The 21,159-nt window shown below is 54.8% G+C and overlaps 6 protein-coding genes across 6 annotated transcripts; 2 read left to right on the top strand and 4 right to left on the bottom strand.

Annotated features, from left to right (window-relative positions):
• Window positions 1-114: 114 nt before the first annotated feature.
• On the bottom strand, window positions 115-1,857 carry B0T26DRAFT_55630 (uncharacterized protein). Its single transcript, XM_060435579.1, has 8 exons — window positions 1,411-1,857; window positions 1,153-1,342; window positions 977-1,084; window positions 765-845; window positions 649-697; window positions 361-403; window positions 244-296; window positions 115-178 (listed from the first exon to the last, which is right to left on the bottom strand). Exons 1-6 carry the CDS (start codon window positions 1,719-1,721, stop codon window positions 366-368), a joined length of 777 nt encoding a protein of 258 aa, XP_060303003.1. The 5' UTR covers window positions 1,722-1,857; the 3' UTR covers window positions 115-178; window positions 244-296; window positions 361-365.
• A 1,655-nt stretch (window positions 1,858-3,512) lies between these two features.
• On the top strand, window positions 3,513-6,124 carry B0T26DRAFT_736888 (uncharacterized protein; the record flags this gene model as incomplete). The annotated part of the gene is made up of 6 exons (XM_060443379.1): window positions 3,513-3,701; window positions 3,811-4,206; window positions 4,273-4,513; window positions 4,596-4,790; window positions 4,859-5,056; window positions 5,100-6,124. 6 exons carry the CDS (start codon window positions 3,513-3,515, stop codon window positions 6,122-6,124), a joined length of 2,244 nt encoding a protein of 747 aa, XP_060303002.1.
• A 1,864-nt stretch (window positions 6,125-7,988) lies between these two features.
• B0T26DRAFT_633212 (uncharacterized protein) lies at window positions 7,989-9,754 on the top strand (the record flags this gene model as incomplete). Its single annotated transcript, XM_060436521.1, has 3 exons — window positions 7,989-8,584; window positions 8,647-9,022; window positions 9,080-9,754. 3 exons carry the CDS (start codon window positions 7,989-7,991, stop codon window positions 9,752-9,754), a joined length of 1,647 nt encoding a protein of 548 aa, XP_060303001.1.
• A 604-nt stretch (window positions 9,755-10,358) lies between these two features.
• On the bottom strand, window positions 10,359-11,873 carry B0T26DRAFT_687210 (cytidine deaminase-like protein). The gene is made up of 4 exons (XM_060440930.1): window positions 11,149-11,873; window positions 10,848-10,929; window positions 10,527-10,737; window positions 10,359-10,461 (listed from the first exon to the last, which is right to left on the bottom strand). Exons 1-3 carry the CDS (start codon window positions 11,508-11,510, stop codon window positions 10,684-10,686), a joined length of 498 nt encoding a protein of 165 aa, XP_060303000.1. The 5' UTR covers window positions 11,511-11,873; the 3' UTR covers window positions 10,359-10,461; window positions 10,527-10,683.
• On the bottom strand, window positions 11,874-13,936 carry B0T26DRAFT_687203 (uncharacterized protein). The gene is made up of 7 exons (XM_060440929.1): window positions 13,646-13,936; window positions 13,492-13,561; window positions 13,360-13,383; window positions 12,682-13,274; window positions 12,509-12,565; window positions 12,279-12,409; window positions 11,874-12,199 (listed from the first exon to the last, which is right to left on the bottom strand). The coding sequence occupies exons 1-7, from the start codon at window positions 13,691-13,693 to the stop codon at window positions 12,169-12,171; spliced, it is 954 nt and encodes a 317-aa protein (XP_060302999.1). The 5' UTR covers window positions 13,694-13,936; the 3' UTR covers window positions 11,874-12,168.
• A 996-nt stretch (window positions 13,937-14,932) lies between these two features.
• B0T26DRAFT_633540 (P-loop containing nucleoside triphosphate hydrolase protein) lies at window positions 14,933-19,226 on the bottom strand (the record flags this gene model as incomplete). Its single annotated transcript, XM_060436548.1, has 3 exons — window positions 14,933-14,959; window positions 15,046-15,230; window positions 15,326-19,226. The coding sequence occupies 3 exons, from the start codon at window positions 19,224-19,226 to the stop codon at window positions 14,933-14,935; spliced, it is 4,113 nt and encodes a 1,370-aa protein (XP_060302998.1).
• Between the last annotated feature and the right edge of the window lie 1,933 nt (window positions 19,227-21,159).

Genomic DNA, 21,159 nt, shown 5'->3' with positions numbered 1-21,159 from the left:
TTCCAAGCACATTGCGCTTTCTAGACACGACGGGGCGTCTTGCTGGAAATCTAGGAGTTTGTTTCTTAGTTCATTTCGAATTGGATTTGGGCAGCGTCGGTGCAAGGTGTACTGTTTTCTTTTGCAGGGAATTGTTGAAGGGCTATGCCTTCCAGTTCTTAGGTCTCGGGTATGAATCCTATGAAAAGTTATTACGGGTTTAAATGAAATAGGGGTTGGAATAGGGGTTCGGTTAGTGATTACCAGTCAGGCGGCTTGATCTCACTAGGGAGGCCCAATAGATCCCGAAAAGCTACCTGGACGCGAAGAGGCGGAATCATTGATTAGGTTGGTAGGTAACTATGGAAGGTAGGTATGTACCTAGCTCAAAGAGCCATTCCACCGTCAATCACCGCATTTGCCCCTTCACATACAAGTTAGCATTTCTATTGTGATCACTTTGGAGCGTGAGTCTTTCGGTGCTCGGGGGATGATACCAGATGCATGGTATCCTTTCTTGAAAGTTACCTATTGTAATCGCAAGTATAGGTGGCTGAGAAAGGAACCAAACAATCAGAGGAAAGAGCAAACCGGGCTGGGTGGTGACTTGAAAAACGTGAATAGGAAGGAAGGAGCCGTCTGAGAAGGCGCAACGGTGATGGTACGTACCCGTCACGCTCTTGCATCTGACAAAACAGAGCACCTGCTCTGCCACGTCCTAACAAAGTGAAAAGGCATGAGCTAACTGCCCGTAGCAGATACGATCAGTGGAGGTTTCCACCTACCTCAACAGTCGCAAGGCGTTTGAGTTTTGTGCGTTCCCTAATTTCTTCTTGCAATTCGAGAGGAAATTTCAGACCCCAGTCCTGATGATTCAACCCATAGTTAGTAAAAGCTCCATCCTATCGGGCTTTGGTTTCCTTTGCGACAGCTGCCAAAACAACGGCCGTAAAATAAGGCAACATCCAGAGGCCACAGAACCCGCACACGCACATACCGTGAGCATCAGTCCAGGGGACACGCTGCTGACCCTTATCTTGGGCGCAGCAATGAGTGCCAGTCCCTTGACGAGGTGTATTTGGGCCGCCTTTGAAACTGCATAAGCCTGTAGTAGTGGTGGTATAAGCATGGCGTCGTGGTAAACAAAAAGGTAGAGTGCTCAGGCTGGCTCACAAGAGAACTGCCGCTGACTTTTACGCCAGCTAGAGAGGCCGTCGTGACGAAGACGCCCTCGCTTGCGTCCAGGAAGATCTTGGCGGCGTGCATCAGCCATAGATGCGACTTCACATTCATAGTGTAAGTGCGATCCCAATCGGCCTCATCGACGTTATCATCGAGATTCGTGATGTCGCGAACCTGAGTCCTAAGGGCTTTCAGCGCTTTCCATCGGGACTCCGTGGGCTAGATACACTTGGATTCAAAACCACCTACCAGCCGCCGTTGGAGAAGACGACGTCAAGCCTATCCCCCATAGCCGAGGCCGCCTCAGTGACAAGTCTGCCGATGTCATCCCGCCGCGAAAGGTCGGCTTGGATAGCGACAAAATCAGCCCTGCTGCTGCCGTCAGCGGGTCTCTGGAGTGGTGAGAGGCTCTCAAGTTCGGCGACAAGCGCTGCTGCTCGAGAGCGGTCGTTGTTGTAGTTGACAACAACACGCATGCCGGTTCTGGCGAAGAGGCGGGCCGTCGCCGCTCCGAGGCCGGCGGTACCGGCCGTGATCAGAGCAACCAGAGGCACGTCCATTATTCCGCGATACTGGTTCTCAAGCACCAACACCGCGATGTATCTAACGGTTGACAAAGAACGAAGGGCAAGTCGGAGGGAGTATGATACGATGGTACACGATTCGGCATGAATAACCCGAATTCTGCCGGACAAGCAGGGCCCCAGCCCACTCTTTCCGACTTCGGTTCCCAAAGGATACGACGAGATAACAAAAGCAGCCAAATTGAGACGGTCCCGGCGTGCCAGAACTGTCAGGTAAAGTGTTGGGTAGTTCCGAAAGTGCCGTGCAGCTCAGCTCAGCACAGCATACAGGTTCTCGGTTTGGCTCTCTCTGGTGATTCGCAACGCTTGATACTTATTACTAGCCCAGATAATGGTCCCCCGGGGCGGAGAACTAGGGCGGATGCACACTAAAATACAAGAGATGGGATGAAATATCTCCGCACCAATGAAGCTCCTAATCGTTTGAAAGACAGCTGTCCCGTTACGGCAGGGATGGAACCCTGGAATGGCGCCTGGGCACCGAGTATGCGCATACAGGGTAACTACGGCATACCACAGGGCCAAGTCGGCCAAAACCAAAAATCGGTATATAGGTCTACCCCGGCCGTACAATGGCCTTTTGGTTTTACTACATAAAGACAGCACATTACGCCTTTGCATCAAACAGGGTACAATCGTAAAAACCATTGTGGTGTTCAATACAGCGAAGTCAATTAAAATGCAGGTAAATGCTCCAAAAGGGTGATCAATTGTGTTGCAATTGTGTGTGTGTTGCAGACGCGTTCCTTGCAGTGGTTTTTCCTGCATTAGGCGGTGAGCCCGGCAGTATGGCTAAACCTCGGCACTATGCCGTGTGTGGTCAATTGGAGCACCCATTCTACGTGACAGATATTTACCTCCTTGTTCTCCCCCGTCTTTATTAGTTGAAGCGAGTATGATATATGACAAAGCGTTGACCCCCCTGGGGTCAAAGTAGTAAAATGCCGTCTCAATTTTGGTTTTGGCCGACTTGGCCCTATAGTATGCCGTAGTATCGGGGGCGGCTCCCCCACCTTCCGCACCTGCAGCAACTGAGCTGAGGCCATCCCCAACTCAACCCCCGAAGTCGTTGAGGTTGGCCAACGTCCTCCCACCCATTACTAGCGTGCCGAGTACCTACGCATTGCACATATTTCTTTACCAATATCTCTATCCGCCGTTGCTTAGTTCCGGGCCGCCTTGCAGAACGTCCGGGAAGACACAGATCAGACTTCGCACGCCCAGTAGGCATTTAGCTGCAGCGATCTCATGCAACCAAAAAGGGCAGCAGTTTGGTTCCGCACATCGAAGCACGCTCAGCCCCGCTCTATTTTCGTGTTCAACACGGGTGGTACGGGGTAGCCTTGCTTCCGTCGAGTTGACTACCTAATATAGGCTGGTCTAGGCAGGGTTGGCAGCATGTTATGTCTCCAGCGGCACACAATCATAGCACATGTATCCCCGTGTGAAAGCTGGGGAAAGTTTCCAGGCCAGGCTGTAAAAGAGGCCGGCCCTCTTACAAGGGACCGAGCGGACAGACGGACAGACAGGGGGAAATAATACAGCACCACCGCCTTGGTTTTATGCTAGTACCCCGTCCTTGCTGGTTTGATCCTTTGACAACCTAACTACCCCCCTTGCAGCTTCTGGCTTCGACCAGGGCAAGTCTTGTTATTAAATACCGCGATACAAGACAACCCATCGTTCAAGATACCTCCCCGTCCTCACTAGAGGTTGTTGTTGCTTTACTGTTGCTGTTGCTAGGTATCTTCGTTGGGTTTGTCCATGATGTTGAAGATTATTCCTGGGGATAGCGATGCTCTTATTTCTGAAAGCGGCGCCCACAATCCCAGTACGAGGGGCTTGGGTCACTTGGATAGCGGCCACTCTACGCCCTTGAACATTGTGATTATTGGGGCGGGCATTGGCGGACTCACGGCCGCCATTGGACTACGGCGAAACGGCCATAACGTCCAGGTCTGTGGCTTTGCCTCTGCTAATTATCCGCTACTATCCATATCCCATTCAGGACTTCCCTACCATCTTCATGAGATACCATTTTCTGACACTTGGGGCAATTGCCTAGGTCTTTGAGCAATCTCGTCTAGCCGGCGAACTCGGCGCCGCTGTTCACTTGGCGCCAAATGCCAACGGTATCCTGCGAAGATGGGGCGTCTTGGGCGAGACTTTCGGGGCCATCACGATGGATGGCCTTGTAGAGCGGGCCAGCGATGGGCGGGTCATTAAGAACTTAGATCTAACCGTCTTGAACGCACGTTGGCAACACCCGTGGCACCTCGTCCATCGAGCTAGCCTGCAAGAGAAACTCAAGTGGCTTGCCACATCTAGCGGGGAAGGCACGCCGGTGAGACTAGTCACATCGCAGAAAGCCGTCAATGTCGACCCCGAACAAGGGGTCCTGACTCTTGAAGATGGCACGACAGTGGCAGGTGATGTTGTCATTGGGGCCGATGGTATTTATGTATAGCCTACAGGCCTCATATGCCGAACCCCGAGAATGCGTTAGCTGACACCCAAGGGATATTAGTCAACGGCGAGGAAGAGTATTAGAGACGCTAAAGTGTTTGGCTCGGGTAAGGCGGCATTTCGCTTCCTCATTCCGAGGGAGGTGGCTGAGGCGGATACAATGACCGAGCCGCTGGTGAAGTCGAAGAATACTCTTGTCATGTGGTTTGGCGGTGACCGTCGTGTTGTCATGTACCCCTGCAACGATAACCTCCTGCTCAATTTCGTATGCATACATCCCGACACCGAGTCTCAAACTAGACGTGATGATGGTAAAGTTGCCCTCTTCCGAAGACATGACTACTTTACTTAACTTTGGATTTGCTGACGCCAAAGCTTGGACAGGGTGGAACAAACAAGCATCTCTTGAACAAGTGCTGAAGGTGTACCGAGACTTTGATCCAGCCCTCAAGGCCCTCATGAGTAAGGTCGACCCGTCAACAATCAAGGTATGGCAGTTATTAGACATGGAAAAATTGCCTACGTGGTCTGCGGGCAAGCTCGTGCTCCTTGGGGATGCGGCACATCCATTTACGCCACGTAAGAGCCGGTTTGCTTTTTCTCCCCTCAACCATTGTACCTCTACTGACAGTCACTAAATTAACAAGACCAGGGCCAAGGCTGTGGCCAAGCAATAGAGGATGCGGCTGCCCTCGCGGTCGTACTTCCCAGGGAGACGGCCAGCGAAGAGCTCCCCGAACGTCTCAAGCTATACGAGCAAATCCGATCTGGGCGGGCACATGCCATACAGCAGTATTCACGACTGGCAGGCCAAGACTGGCAAAACGGCCAGCCAGCCGTCGATAGTAAGATGCCCTACCTTGCAGTGAAAGCTGCGGCCTTTTAAAGGCACTGACCGTTCACAAGTGATGGCGTATACAAACTTTAACTTTGGGCACGACGAAATCGACCACGCCCGAAACATTTTCAACCGATGGATGTGGGCGAAAAACCCGGGGGCGCACCGACGGGTGCCGGTTGCCTTTGGTCCCTTTTCCGCGACAACGCCCCGGCCGGCAAACGAGCATGGCCAAGGGGGGCCCGCAACGACGGCAACCATTACGTTCAAGACGTCGCGCACATTTCTCGAGACGTTGTTTCCGACGGCGCAATTCCGCTTCAGGGATGCCGACACAGTTGCCATGGCTAGCTTCTTGATTACGAGCTTTCCGCACGTCACGCAGCTCGACGGCAGCTCGGGCAACGGCCACGCCCGGCTAGGGCTGTATATGCACGGAGTTCAATACGCCAAGAACGACGGCACGGCTGTTGACGGCATCTACTTGGCCGTGCTCCTTGAGTCATGGCCCGACTCGGCCGTGGCCAGCCGTGAAGGGCCGAGGTTGCCCACGGCATGTTGCGATATTAGAGTGACTCGCCCCTCCGCCATCACCGGCGGGGGCTCAGGTGATTCCGGCTACCGTGCCACGGCGAGCTGGCACGGCGCTACGTTTGCCGAGTTTGTGCTGCCAAACCTTATCAAAGCAAGTGGCTACGACGGTGGTGACACGAGGAGGAAGGAGCAGAGCGGGGTTGGTCGTGGCCTGGACAAGGGAAGCGTTCTCGCATACCGTTATGTCCCGCCGGCGGGAGGAGAGCCGGAGCAAACGGAGGCAGGCCATGCCTGTGTTTTGACACACATGGAGCGGGAAGAGGAGGGGCATGTGCTGGCGAACCCGACAACGATGGCAGCTGAGGCCGAAAGGGTAAAAGTCAGCATTGATGCCCTCGACTGGGAGACGCTCCCGGCGCTCCACCGCATCGCAGCAACACTGGCGGAAATACCCATCTATGATATTTTGGAAGCCAAGGTTGTTGAGGGGGAGGGGGGGTTCGGTGGTCTGGACACGGAGTCGTGTAGGCGGATCGAGTAAGGTATAGGCACCTACCTATCTACCTGGTAGCTATTTGAGGTCTGTAGGTAAGGTAGTAGTAGTAGTGAGAGGAGGTCGGCTCTGGACGGACAGGCAGTCTTCGTTGATGGAATTGAAAAAAGGACTATCCTGTACGATAATTACACTAGTAATTTATTTTGATCTCTTCCATCTGTTCGCTAGGTACCTACCTATATTCATGGATGCATTTATTTTAGTCTGATATCTTTTTTCGGGAGCGGTCAACGAGGCTGACACGTGGGTATCGGTAATCGGCCCTACCCCCACAATCGTCCCCGGTTCTGTCGTACAGGGGGGCTGCCGAGTCTCGGGGCCGGTGTGGGGGGGCAACGGAGTCGCTGGGACGGGACATGGAAGACAGGAAAGGAAACGAAAGGACCTGGACGCGGCCCCGGACCACCTTGATAGTTTTGCTCCTTTCCATTGGTTACTCCGGCTGTCGTCGACACAGTTTGAGCGGTTTGCATGTGCAAAGCAAGTTGTCACCTTAAGAAATTAGAGTGGCATTCCTCACAATTACGGTATTTACCATGTTCGCTAGAAGACTCCCGTCTGATCTGATCCAATATGCTCCCTACCTAATATTACCTAGCTCCAAATAGGACGCGACTTTTCGATTGGCATCAGAGGTGAGCTTAAGAGCACAAAGCATCGAGGAGAGAGTAACAAATATAGCTTTGCAAATATCATTGAGAGAATCTCGGTCGCCCAACTTCGAGACCGTGTTACAAGCCTGTATCGGCCCCGCCATCCGGGCCAACACAGGTTGCAACACGATAACACGATAAGACCCCATACTTGAAGGGCGGGCCCCATGCAAGATAAGTTCTTAGCGGCGGATCAAGGCAGCGCGCTTCTGAGCGGCGCGCTGCAACTGGACCGGCGTACTGTATTGCACGGCCGCTTGCCCCTCCAACCACTGAGGCCGACTGTTGGAACCGACCATTCCGTGAGCAGCCTTGCCTTAGGTTCTAATCCCGAGGTAAGTACAGCCAATGCCATACTAGTTTAGCATTCTCACCGTTTGTTCGAGGCCGTGTTCAACTTTTTTTTTTTTAAACTTCCCGTCTCTTTTAGTTTGGTGTGCGAGTATCCGTCCGTTTGCTCCATAACCCGACACAGACGACGCCAAGCCGACGTTTCAGCCGGGGAATGACAGCGAGTTGACAACACGCGGCCGACACCGTGCTTGAGATACTCGACAACCTGGACTTGCACCGCATTTCCCCATCGGTTGCCCTTCTTTTTCCTTGCAACACCTGCCTGGTAAGGGGGCCAGAGCCAGACTGGTTGCGCAAGACTTGTCGGCCCAGCACCGCAAATCTATCTAAGTCCTAGACGGTCCGTCCTGTGGGGGTTTAGGTAGCATCGTTCGTTCCCCAGGCCCAGAACCCTGCTGCACGGAGCGGAGCTTCTCAGCCGTGTTATCATCTCGTGCGCCGACACGCGACCTCATCCTAATCTCTGGATCACAACGTCGAGCGACCCGCGAACCCTCAATTCAGCTCCGCGTCCCCGCAGATGCGCAGCCATGGCGACACATGACGGTGGAGGCCAGGCGTCTGTCGAGGAACCCATCGAGCTGAGCAGCGACTCCGAGTCTGGTAGCTCCTACGCAGGCAGCAGCATCGACAGCCACCCCAACCACCACCGCGCAACCTGCCCCTGGCGAACATCGCGTTTCCACCAAGGCGAGTGCACACGCTTCTTCGACTGTCCTTCCCACACTATAGAGCGGGTTGTGTCGGGTAGCGAGGACGAGAGTGATGGTGGCGAGGACGGCGACGTGAGCATGGACGAGGATGATCACCAACATCAAAACCAACACCAAGGCGACGTTGAAATGCCCGACGACGGCCTCCGTACCGAGCCCGGCGCCGTATCCCCGCTGAGCCAAGATGACGGCCGACAGGGACCTTCCTCGCTTTCGCCAACTCCTCCCCCACCCCCTTTGCCAGCGTTCGACTATGCGGGAGGCGGGCCCGCTGCACACACATCAGCGGCCCACGATGCGAGGGAACGCCAAGAACGAGCAGAGGGGAGCGCGGAAAACCCCATCATCCTGGGTGATAGCTTTCCTGTGCGGGATCAGACTCAAGGGTCGATTAGAAATAGCTATGATGACGCCGGGCTACTACTAGCTGATTCCGGCGCGAGGGTGCCAAGTCCCGAAGATGCTCTAGGGACGCAGCTGCGACCTGTTCTGCTCGACGATTCCCCGCCTCACAGTCCCTCGAGAAGCCAGACGCAAGCGCAAGCCCCTCTTCCACCTTCTCCGCCTCCCCCTCCGCCGCCGCCACCACCGCATCATCCTGCCCCAGCCGACTCGAGAAGCCCTTCCGAGTTTATAGTCCCTCGATGGCAGCCAGACGCTGAGGTGACATATTGCCCGATATGTCGCACGCAGTTCAGCATCTTTGTTAGGAAACATCACTGCAGGTAAGCGTCTATAAAGCCAGAAAGTGTCGTGCTCGAGACGATGTACTCACTCATTATCACAGAAAATGCGGCCGCGTAGTCTGCAACTCTTGCTCGCCGCATCGTATTACGATCCCTTACCAGTATATCGTGCAGCCGCCTGGAGCGCCTCGGGTGCTGGCCCAGAGATACCCGGCCGCCATATTGGGCAGCGGAGGCGGCTACCCAGACTTTGGTGTTCTCGGGGGTGGTGAGAGGGTCAGGCTGTGCAATCCTTGCGTGCCAGACCCAAACATTGCGCCACCCCAGACGCAGACCCAAGGAAGCCATTCCAGATCGCACAGCACCCTCGTGCAGCCGTTTCCGAACGATGGGAACCAAGCGCCGAATAGCTGGGGCTCGTATTTCACTGGTGCGTCTGCAAACGACCCTCAAGCTAGAAGCCGGAGTGTCACAATGGTGCGTTCTCTTCTCTGTGTGCTGTTTAGTGCCTTTCCTTTCTTACGTGATCTTCAGCATGCCGGTGGTCCGTCCTCATCACGGCCACCCAACATTCTCTATCCTCAGAACACGGAGAACCAAATACTCTCGGGCACTCCGCCCCCGGCATATTTCCGGACTCCCTCAGCCACACCGCATCGCCCGCCTTACCCTAGCATACCCGCACGATTCCGGTCCATGATGGATGTTGGCGAAAGGTCAGAAGCCGGGCCATCTGGCGTCAATCGCCGCCTGCCGCCTCTCCCGGCCCCGCCGCCCCAGATCCCTGAGGAAGACGAGTGCCCCGTGTGTCACCGCGAGCTTCCGCCGCGCACCCTCCCCAATTTTGAGTCGTTGCGCGAGTCGCACATTAGTATCTGCATCACGGCGCACAGCTCGTATAACGGGGGTGTCCCCGCCTCGACTAGCGCTGGCGGCGGCGGCAGCGGGGACGCAGGAGGTGCAGGCAACGGCGGCCCGCCCCTGCCGCCCATGCCCCCCCGCCGCACCGGCATGTTCCCGTACACGGCCACCGAGAAGGACTGCGTCGACTCGGCCGAGTGCACCATCTGCCTCGAGGAGTTCGAGGTCGGCGTCCCCATGGCCCGCCTCGAGTGCCTCTGCCGCTTCCATAGGATGTGCATCAGCGCCTGGTGGCAGCGCCATCCCGGGAGGTGTCCGATGCATCAGCACGACGGTTTTGGATATTGAAGTCGCAAACCGGGCGTGGGATGGTTATAATATCATTACTCTGGCGGGACGGGCAGGCTAGATAGGCTTTTCAGTCGGGGTTATTTTCCTCTCATCTTTTGGGAAGTCATGTTTTCTTTTTCTATTACGTGGTTTCATCTCGTGCTATGTCATGTTTGGCGACTATGCCGGGTCAGCTCAGGCTGTTGCTACCGTTTCAACACCCCTTTGTGTACGCGTGCATGGATATTGGGGACCTCTAGGTGGAGGGAGGGCACAAGTGGAGTAGTGGTCGAATTCCTTTTTTTTTTTGCCCCGTCTGTTGCGTCTTCTCTTGTCAGCTACCTTACCTACTTAGCCAGTCTGTTTGCTTTTTGTCAGGCCGTATCACTGTCTAGAGTTTTTCTTTTCCCCCATGAATCATTCTTTTTTTTCTCGTTTTATTATAACCGGCCGAGCTGAGTAGCTTGCTTTGTGAGCTGGGCCGGGGGATGGATGGACGGGTGGATGGACAGGTGGACGGACGGAAGCATGATTCGAGAGATACCATCATCATAATATCATCATAGTTATATATCGTATATCGTATACAAACACAAGCCGCTTCACACTATAGAATATGGGAATGTTTAAAGGCATTGTATTGTGTTGTATTGTATTGTAATTCCCTATTCACTAACGACGCTACAACCCCGTATTTCATCCCATTCCCCGGTGAAGTCGTGAGACTAGATGCAACCCCAGTTAGTCAGTACCGTACCCTATGTATGAATGAAGATCTCCTACCACTAACGATGATGCTTAAACCACTGACTGCAAAACGCCTTCCTCTTTCTGACTCCCCCCCAGCGAGCAAAAAAATAGCCCTCTTTCTTCATTGCCCCGGCCGTTCCGTTCCGCCTACCCCCCAAAAACGCGAAAGCAGAAAACACAGAATTGTCTGTCGTTAATTAGGCCTGGGACTGCACACCCAGAGCCTCAGGGCCAAAGGAGAGCGGGAGAAGCTTTGGGTGGGGGGAGAAAGTAGGGTAGGGTTCGTCGGTTAGTTAAGTGATTTTATTTTGTGTTCAAGTATTGGACGGGGGAAAGGCGGAAAGACTGGGTGTATACACACCTCCTCGAGACGCATCACGGAAAAGTTGCTGTCGCCGTCAAACATGATGATGGGCGTTTCCAGGTCGCAGAACTCGCGGATGCTATGTGCGGGTGAGCACGAATAGGAAGGATTGGTTAATGTATCGTTTCTACTATTTCAACGTCTTTGGTTTTGGGTCTTTCTTCCACGACAAATCGAAATTCTCCCCCCTGTTTTCGGCTTGACCACTGGTCCCGTTTACTCGAGAAACAAACCACTAGCCTGGCCTAGCAGGCAACATGATATGACCAGGGGAGATGACAGACGGGAAAGAACTCACCACTGCCGGCACATGCCGCAGGGGCTCGCGGGGGGTGAGATGTCGGTGGCAACGGCGACGGCCCTGAAGCCGCGGTGCCCGTCGGTGATGGCCTTGGCGAAGGCGACGCGCTCGGCGCATGTGGTGACGGGGTAGCTGGCGTTCTCGACGTTGGCGCCACTAACAAAAATGCCGCCGCGCGTCAACAGCACGGCGCCGACGCGGAACTTGCTGTACGGGCAGTACGCCGTCGCCTTGGCCGCCGTCACGCGCGCCAGCAGCTCGCCGAACTCGCCCTCGCTGAGCCCGTACGTTTGGCACGTCTCGCGTACGTGCTCCGCGTTGGAGCTCGAGAGCATGGCGGGCGCCGCGGCGGGGGCCATGGTGTTGTATGGATGGTATGGTATGGGGGGAGGGTTAGATTACAATATGTACTGGCTGGCTGGCCACGATACTGTGGAAGTGTGGGAATTCGAGCGGGAATGGATCCGTGGGTTAGTAGTGAGGAGTCGGGTTGATATATGTGAGGCCCAAAGAGTAAAAGTGAGAGTCAGAAAGAGAGGTGGAGAGAGTAGACAAACTCGCCTCCCTGGCAAACTTGAGAGAGACTGCAATTGGATGGAGTACGAGGCAGAAGAAGCCAATGCAAACAAGACTTGGACAGAGACGCGGGAGGATGTGCAATGCAATGAGGCGAGGTCGGACACCGGACGCCGCCTCATTCCTCGAAACACGACGTTCCTTGTTGGCGGTAATAAGCTAGGGGGGTGGATGTCTGTCTCACTGTATCCGCACTCCTCCAGTATTTAGGTAAGAGAACTAGCTTGGCTGGAGCTACCCCGCTACCCCGCTTCCCTGCTGCTGCTGCTACGCTATGCTGCTGTGTTATCTTATCAGAAACTACCCCTGTATACAGGCTAGCAGTGGTGCATAGATGGGCCGTCGATATCCGTTATCCGGCGCTACTCTAGTCCGTAACCAACCCAGGCCAAGTGTCCTCCGTTCCCCACAGCTAAACAAGGCACCTGCTCTTTCCACCCATCAGATCGGGATGGTCATGGGATTCATGATTCTGTGGTCGCCGGGTTTAGCTGCTGTCCAATTGCTTTTGTTTTTGGGGGGGAAGAAGAAGAAAAAGAAGAAGAACTAACGATGCGCCGCCGTCCACGACCAGGTTCGCGCCCGTTACGTACGACGAGAAGCCGCTGGCCAGGAACCCGGCAACCCTCGCAACCTCTTGCGGCCGCCCTGCTCGCTCCAGGCCAATTATCTTTTCTTGCGCCTTTGACCCGTAGGGTGTTGTTAGGCCACACATATTTATACCTCGATATTCTCCCTTGGATAAGCATCTTTGTGGGGGGCTTGCGTGGTTGAAACATACCTCCTTTTCCTGAAGACTCGCTGGCGGGAACTGCGACGCCATCCCCCGTGTGTCCATCTAACAATTTGCATGTCCCCCATCGTTAGCTAGGCGAGCTCTTTCATATTTCGTCTCCGGATTTCTGCAGCGCCGGCCCGTCCGTGCTTGCTAGGACAGGATAGGTAATTACTTACGCCGTGCAGGTCGACGCCGACGTCGATCTGGCCGGGCGAGATGCAGTTGATGCGGACATTGGAGCCCTTGAGCACGGCCACGCCGGCGCGCACCACGCCGAGCGCCGCGTGCGCCGCCATGGTAAAGGCCGGCCCCCAGCACCCGCCGTACGTCGACGCGACGCTGCTAATAACAATGATGCTGCCGTACTTTTGCGTCTTGGGCGCCGCGTTGGGATACGGCGGCGGCGGTGGCTCTGCTGTGTCTTCTGGCCGGGCCGACGACGACGTCACGATGCGCATCTCCTTGGCCATAGCGGCCGGCACGTGCTTGAGCGCAAAGAAGGGCGCCACCGAGTGCGCCTCGAAGCACTTGTGCAGGTCGTCAGCCGTCGTCTCGTGGATCGACGGCGGGCCCAGCAGGCCCGACGAGCACACCCACACGTCAAGCCGCCCGAAGGCGTTGAGCACCTCGTCGATCAGCAGCAGCGTCTCGTCCTCCTTGGCTACGTTGAACGGGTACGGGATGATCTTGGTGTTGGGCGCCGTCCGCGCCACGCTCTCCACCAGGTCACTGTATGTGCTGCCGGCCGTTGTCGCGGCTCGATCGCAGGCTTTCCGGGCGTAATTTTGGTTAGTCTCGGGGTGGCGCATACATACTCAGGTAGTAACAGAGGTTCGGGCTGCGGCAACACGCACCGTAGATGGAGGCTGCTCCGTGGGCTGTTGTGCCTCCGTGCGATGTTTGTCAGCAAAAGTCGGACTGGCTTGTCATGTTCCGCCCGAAAGCACGTAGAGAGATATGCTCCATGTCGTGAGACGCTCACTCACCCGCTAGTTCTTGAATGATGGCCTGGCCGACGGGCATCGAAGCCCCGGTGACAACACACACGAATCCGTACTGTGCGCGCACATTTGGCCAGTGTAAGTAGTTAGCTCGTTAATGCGCGCAGCTCAGCGTCACAAGCAGACTAGGAGCACTAACCAGCTTGCCATCCTGGCGATACGGACTAAAATCAACAGTCGTGTCCATGGCTTCCTTGTTGTGATGTAGCCAAGTAGCTCAGCTAGGAATACCGCTATGTGAAAAAGTGGCTTGTTGGCGGGATGAGAGGCAATTGCAATTGCAGTTGCAATTGCACTGAAAACGAGACAAAGCCCGATCTGCCTTCAAGAAGAAAAAACGAGACAGGCGAGAAGAGGGGAAATGCGGTAGTAGTTGTATTTTTATCTCGCTCTCTATGTACGAATACCTAAGTAGGTATCTCTCTTTGCCTCCCACGGAGATGCAAGAAATCGAGATTTAGTCTCCTGCGTTGCGCGTGGCGTCGGCGTCTGGTAATGCCAGCCAGCTTCTGCATGAATGCTGTCTGTCTCTTGCCGTGCGCCACTATGTGCATACCTACTACAGTAGGTAGGTACCTACTAAAATCGTAGCTCCCGTGGAGAAAGCCGAATCTATGATCTCCTTGGTGTGCATCAAATAGCTCGTCCACCTGCAACCAGCACTACAGGTACTACCTACCTACATTCGCTACCTACCTAGGCAGGTTTGGTAATTATTCGGTATCTAGTTCAGTGTAGTGAGGCAGGGCAGGTCTGGCCATACGTAGAAAATGGCCGACCGCCTCAGTCTAGTGCAGCCACAGTGATGGAGATAAGGAGATGAGACGTCACTCATGAAACTAGAACTACCTACTCGTCAAGGTTCAAAACGCCAGATATACACACAGTTCTATCAAGGACTGTTATGACTTCCATCGTTTATTCCTTACGCCGAGCCTTACAATACTGAACATATGCAACTCATGAAAGGCGAGTTAATCGGCGGCGTGTGAAGAGTAAGGTGGCTAGATTATTTACAAAAGGGCTATATAACATACGTGAAATAGCAATGATAGGTGCGGATACCCTCCCTACAGTAAGTACCTTGGACGCGATGCGCGAACTATGCATGAACGCAAGTATACAGCGGAGTTGGGTACTCTTTTTCCGATATTCGAAATGCAAAAGAAATGAACCTCTTCAAATGTATAAAAAAACGTAAAAAATAAGTGGAATATATCCTGGGCATGGAAAAAAGGATTCTGTCCCGTAGTTTGACCTTTTTCAAGCAATACGTGAGAGAGAGAGAAGAGTAGGAGTGTCTCTGCCGTCTCGTTTACTTCGCAAAACTCGGGGAAGACTTGCTATTACAATGAGTATTTGTACAGTGGGACACGGCAGATTACCAGGCGCCAGGTAAAAAGAGGGCGGGCGATGCGCTTCTTCTTCACCTGTCAAGCGCTTGGTTATGGCACTGTTGGAAAGAAAGAGAGATTAGCACCGTACACCGTCGCCCTAGTCAGAGGTGTGTCACGGGAAGCACTGCTGTCTGCTACTCACCATGGTCCAGTACACGCCCTTCTTCTTCAGCAGCTCGGAGTGGCTGCCAGACTCAAGCACTTTACCCTCGCCGAGGACGTAGATGATGTCTGCGTTTTGGATGGTGGCGAGCCTGTGCGCGACAGCGACGGTTGTCCGGCCCTTGGCCACGCGCTCAAAGGCGGCCTGGACGAGCTTCTCGCTTGCTGGGCCGGGGTGTTAGCAACAATACGGATACGGCAGGCGTACATACGCGGAGGAGAAAAAAAAAGACCGACGCGCAAACATTAGGATTACGTACCAGAGTCCAGCGAACTGGTGGCCTCGTCCAGGAGCAAGACCCTAGGATCTCGGATGAGCGCCCTGGCGATGGAGATGCGCTGCTTCTGTCCGCCGCTGAGGTTCACGCCGCGGGCGCCAATGTTGGTGTTGTAGCCGTCGGGCAGGGACACGATGAAGTCGTGGATGCTGGCGTCCTTGCAGCACTGGTGCATCTGCTCTTCTGTCACCTCGGACGGGTCGACGCCGAGGAGGACGTTTTCGCGGATGGTACCCTGAAAGAGAGCCGACTCCTGGGCCACGAGGGACAAGAGCTTACGGTACTCGTACAGGTTGACTTGGGTGATGTCCTTGCCGTTGAACAGGATCTGGCCCTGCGTCACGTCGTAGAACCTCTCCAAGAGACTGACGATGGACGTCTTGCCGGAACCCGACGCACCGACAAGAGCTGCAAACTGTCCCTTCTGGATGGTGATGCTGAGCCCCTTGAAGACGGACACGTCGCGCGTGGGATACTTGAAGTGGATGTTCCGGAGCTCAATCTCGACCCCACCTGCCGTGTCAGGGACCTGCTCTTCGACCGAGACCAAGTCCTTGATGCGGTTCTCGCGGGCCTCGAGGATCCGGTTCGCGGCCGCGCTGGCCTGGGCTGCATTGGGGCCGAAACTGAGCCACTGCCCTGCAGATTCGGCGCCCTGTATGATAGCCATGTATGTGACGAGGAACGATATGACGCTGTATTCCCCAGAGGTGATGAGGCGGGTGCCGTACCAAAGGATCAGGGCTTGGCAGCCGAGGGATACACTATCAGCAAAAGCAAAAATGACGGTCGTCCAGCGGGCCTTCTTGTACGCCGTCGACACATGATTGCTCAGCAGTAGGCTATATCTCTCGGCGATGCTGTCCTCCATGACAAGCGAGCTCACGGTGCGGAACGCGCCTATCGACTCTGCACCAAACTTTGAGCTTTCGGCGAACACAACCTCGTTCATGGCGTTGAACTGCAGTTCGTAACGCATTCGGTAATATCCAGCCAGTATGCAGAGCGGCACCGTCACACACAACGCCACAAGCGCCAGCTTCCAACCGTACGCGAACGATATCGCCAGAGCTCCGACCAGGGAGAAGACGCCCAGGAGCATCATCATCAGATTTATGCCCAGGAGCTCTTTGAGCTGTTGAGGGTCTCCCAAGAGACGGGCGGTAAGCTGGCCTGTCGAGTTGCCCTCCTGGTCAAAGTAGGACGTCTTCTGAAAGAGGATCGACTGAAAATACTCTTGGCGATAGGCTGCCGAGATGTGATGCTCGACCGTCGTCGACACGAACATCATGGTGAAGTAGCTGAAGCCAACCACAGTAGCAAGCACAACCCACATCTTTGACCAGAAGGTAACGTCGTTGAGCAGCGAGTCGCCAGTCTCGGAGAAGACGACGATGACTTGGGCAAAGAGGTAGGCCTGCATGGGCACGGCAGCACCGGCACCCGCTGCGCCGATGACGGCGATGACGTAGAGAGGGTACCGGCTTTTCTGTTCGGCGAGGAGCTTGCCGAACCCGGTGAAGATGCTGCGCTCCTTCCACTTGGCACCCTGGGCAGGGGCGTCGGTGTCGGATATCGCCGCGCTCTTTTCGCGTGAGAGCACGGCGTTGATGTCTTCGTCCTCAATGGGCTCCTCGGCTCCCCCATCGTCTCCCAGCGACAGCTTTTGGGCGTGGACGAGGCCATAATACACGCCTTCCCTCTCAAGCAGGCTCTCGTGCGTCCCTTGCTCGGCGACACGGCCATTCTGCAGGACGCAAATCTGGTCGGCATTCTTGATGGTTGACAGTCTGTGGGCGATGGTGATGGTGGTTCGCCCTTTGGACGCCCTCTCGAGAGCCGCCTGCACGATGCGTTCGCCGCGGACGTCGATGGCCGACGTGGCCTCGTCTAGGATGAGAATCTTGGGCTTAGAGATGATGCTCCGAGCGATGGCGATGCGCTGCCGCTGCCCGCCGCTCAGCTTGGCACCCGAGTCGCCAACCTGGGTATCGTAGCCATCGGGGAGGCGGTCGATGAACTCGTCAGCGAAACTCTCGGCGCAGGCTTCCTTGACAAGCTGCCGTTTGACCTCTTCGGGCTCTTTCTCCCACTGACTCCCAATCAGACCGGCGGTGACGTTGTTGTAGATGGTGTCGTTGAAGAGGAAAGGCTCTTGCTGCACGAGGCCGATCTGCGTTCTCCACCACTTGATGTTTATATCGTCCAACCGGTGCCCGCAAGTCGATATACTGCCCTTGAGCTCGACGGCGGGGCCGATATCTTCGGGATTTAGCAGGGTAGCGTTGTCTTCGTCATCGTCGTCGTCGTCGTCGTCGCCTTCGTCGTTGCCACCATCATTGGCATTGTCTCCTTCCTTTTTGCTCTTTTTGCTCTTCTTTCTCTTCTCTTTCTCCTTCTCCTTCTTCTTCTTCTTCTTCTCCATTTCCTTCATCTTGTCCTTCTCGATGGCCTTGGCGATGACGTATTGGTCATGGAGGGTGTACCACCCTTCAATGAGACCAACGATGGTACTCTTGCCGGACCCGCTAGGCCCGACAATGGCAGTATTTTGGTTGGCTTTGATGCGAAGATTCAGGTCGTCCAGCACCTTTTTGGTTGGGCGGCTGGGATAGGCAAAGTGGACGCCCTCGAAGACGATATCCTGGTCGGCAGACACGTCGGGCTCCCTCAGCGTGCCCTGCTTGGGCTGTGGTGCGTCGATGACGGCGAAGAATTCGGCGGCGGCCACCATGGCCTTAGAGACGGCGATGAGCGGAGTGGAGATGCGCTCGAGAGACATGACCATGAGCATGACGGACATCATGACGATGATGACAGTGCCAACGTTGTTGATGCGCCCCTCGATCATTGACTTCATGCCATACCAAAAGGCGAGGGCGAAGGCGCCATAGAGGCCGAAGAAGATCAGGCCGAACTGGGTGGATACGAAGGGTGAGGTGAACTGGCCGGCCTCTTTGGCCTTCTTGACCCACTCGGAATAACGCTGGCTGACACGGGACTCGGCACCGCACGAGGCGACCATGCGGATAGCAGCGAAGGCCTCGGCAGCAATGGCGCTGCCCTTGGCTTCGGCCTTTGTGAGCCTCGAGTGGCCCTTGATGATCAGGGGGAGGAGAATGGAGATGACAATGACAATAAACACAATGACGGAGGCAGTAACGAGGGTCAGCGACCAGCTGTAGGTGAAGGCGACGATGATGGCGGTGACGATGGTGGAGGACCACTCGAGGAAGACGCCCAGCTTCTCCGAGATGCCAATCTGCAGCGTATTGGATGTGGAGGTGATGGTGCCGGCGGCGGCGCCCGTGGGCATGGAGTCTAGGACGTGGATGGTCTGGCTGAAGAGAGAGCACAAGTAGTGCAGTCTGATGGCCGCCGACATGCGGATTCCGATGAGGCGGAAGCAGAACTTGTTGATGTAGTTGAGACCGAAGCGGGCAACAAAGATGGCTAGCATGTAGAGGGCCAGCCTATTGACCTGGGACTCGAAGTCGGCAGCGGCCTGGGCCATGTCGTCGCCGAAATACGACTTAAAGCCTCCGACAACCTGGCCAAAGACGACGTTCATGAGAGGAAGTGTAGTGCCAGCGCCAATGCTAGCAATGCCAGCACCGAGCATCAAGACGTAGTCCCATTTGGTGGCGTAGCCAAAGACGCGCAGGTAGTCCTTGACCGTCGCCTCCCTCTCGGGCCGCGCATGGGCGCCTTTTGCCTTGCTATTCTCCTTGTCCTTGTCATTGACATTGACATTGACATTGACATTGTCGCTGACATTGTCACTGTTCTTGGGCTTGTCGTTGGTCGACTTCTCGTCGTTACTCTCGACAAGCCGCGAGTTGGCGCCTGGACTGCTCTCCTGGCCAGGGCCGGTGACCGTCATGCCGGGACTGGGTCTGGGGTTGGGTCGGTCGAGTCCCGTCTGTTTGGTTCGAGGCCAGCCACTGTCTCACGTTTGAACTTTAAAATGGGTTGGCTGAAGTTTGGCGCGAGACAGCCTGCTTGAGGTGAGGTAAGAACGGACGGAGTACAGCAAATACACCACGCAAAAAACAGTTGAACAGAGTCAGAGAGGATGGGAGATGGCGTGGGACCGCTGCCACGCCATTGCATTGAGAGGACAGTCAAGAAAAAGAACAGAGTTCCTTAAGAGCAGAGGCTGAAGAAAAGTCCGCGTCACATCCATTCTCCGAATTGAGTGAGGGCTGCACGCCGTGCCTCTGCTGCCTGTTGCAGTTCCATGCCACCACTGGTACTAGCTTCTTGGCTCGGGTTGCCGGCCAATTATAAGGAACCGAAACGGAATACGAAATACGGACCAATCATATACAGTACTCTGTCCTCCGTATCTGTGCCTATGTTCGGGTTAATTATTACATACCACGTCGGGTAGGATTTACATCCCGGCAACCGCGAATGTGCGAACCGATATTCACCCTTTACGGATACTTGTCAGGGCTACAAAAACGCCCTGCAAGGCGTCTGGCAGGGCGTTTTTATTGTCCTGACAGTAGTAGAGTGTTTTGTGCAACGCACAGGGAGGTTGTGTATCCGTAACGGCTCGGGGACTGCTGCAACGGTTTAAACCAAAGCCAAAACCAAAACCAAAAGTGACTGCGCGCATTTATTTCCACGTGCACCTCAATTACAATACTTTTCAAGTTGTCTTCCTCGGTACGGGAAGGTGCAATACACTGACAACTTGCCTTATTCGCTTTACACACAATCGAAGCTGCTACGGATTACATTCCTTTTGTATAAATTATATCATCAGAACCGACCCTTCGGTACACTGTACAGGATTTCCAGAATGACTATTGAAGGTAAGAGACACGTATATCGACTTGTCCCCACTAACTAGTTGGACTAGTTGGACTAGTTGGACTTGATTAGTTGATGCCTCCCTCGGAATTACGGACGATTCCTGTCGTTCGGGGCGCACCAGTCAATAAAATGAATGAATGGCATGGTTCTGCCTTGCCTAGACACCCCCTCGACCAGTCCAACCGGCACAAACCTCCCAGGACCCGTGCTCCCCGGAAATTATCAGGGTATGCTCGTCGCAGACTCGGACAGTCGAACTTTGACAAGTACCTGCCCCTGGGGCTGTCGGTCGTTTCTCAACGTCAAGGCCCACATCCTCCAGCCTATGGAATCTGACAGACTGACGTGAATGTAGTCCGGTGGTGGCAGACATGGTCGATCAGTGCGTTTTATATACATACAAGCAAAGGAGCTTGGTTGAAATTTCAAAGGAAACCCCAGCCTTAATTATCTCATGAAACCCTCTTCATTTCTTTTTCTTGTTCCGACTTATGCCGCGGGCCTTGCTGCCTAACAACTGAGACTAACTCAAATCCGCATAGATTTCGAGAGTGTTGACGACTCCGCACCCAGGCAGCCGAGTATCACATTCACGGCTCGACTCCACTCCAGGTTGCCACGAGCAATGTTGGGATGACCCTCACTGAGCTGAGGCACAGCATAAATTCACCGTCCGGAAGCAAAAGGATCGGTTTCACTCTAAACTGTAGCTGGTGCAGCATCCCATGTTTCCAATTGCAGGTTGCCGAGTCTAAGGCTGTTACTGCTGGGTCTCACTCCCACTGTCTCTCACGCTCCTCTAAACCCAAAGGCCATGTTATTGAACATGGAAGCTGCAGGTGCCTAGAAGCCGCTCAAGTCTGCGACGGGCCGGAGGACCGAGACCGAAACAGAGTTCCTGCTTTTCAAGCCGTAGTCAAGACAGAGCTGCAGTAGGCTCCCCGACTCCCGTCACCGGTCACAGGGCCGGGAGACAGACATCGAGAATTATT

Source organism: Lasiosphaeria miniovina (genome assembly GCF_030549165.1).
Source record: "Lasiosphaeria miniovina strain SMH2392-1A chromosome Unknown B0T26scaffold_1, whole genome shotgun sequence".
NCBI lineage: Eukaryota > Fungi > Ascomycota > Sordariomycetes > Sordariales > Lasiosphaeriaceae > Lasiosphaeria > Lasiosphaeria miniovina.
The sequence above is the reverse complement of the archived record's forward strand: the minus strand, read 5'-3'. Positions and strand labels throughout refer to the sequence as shown.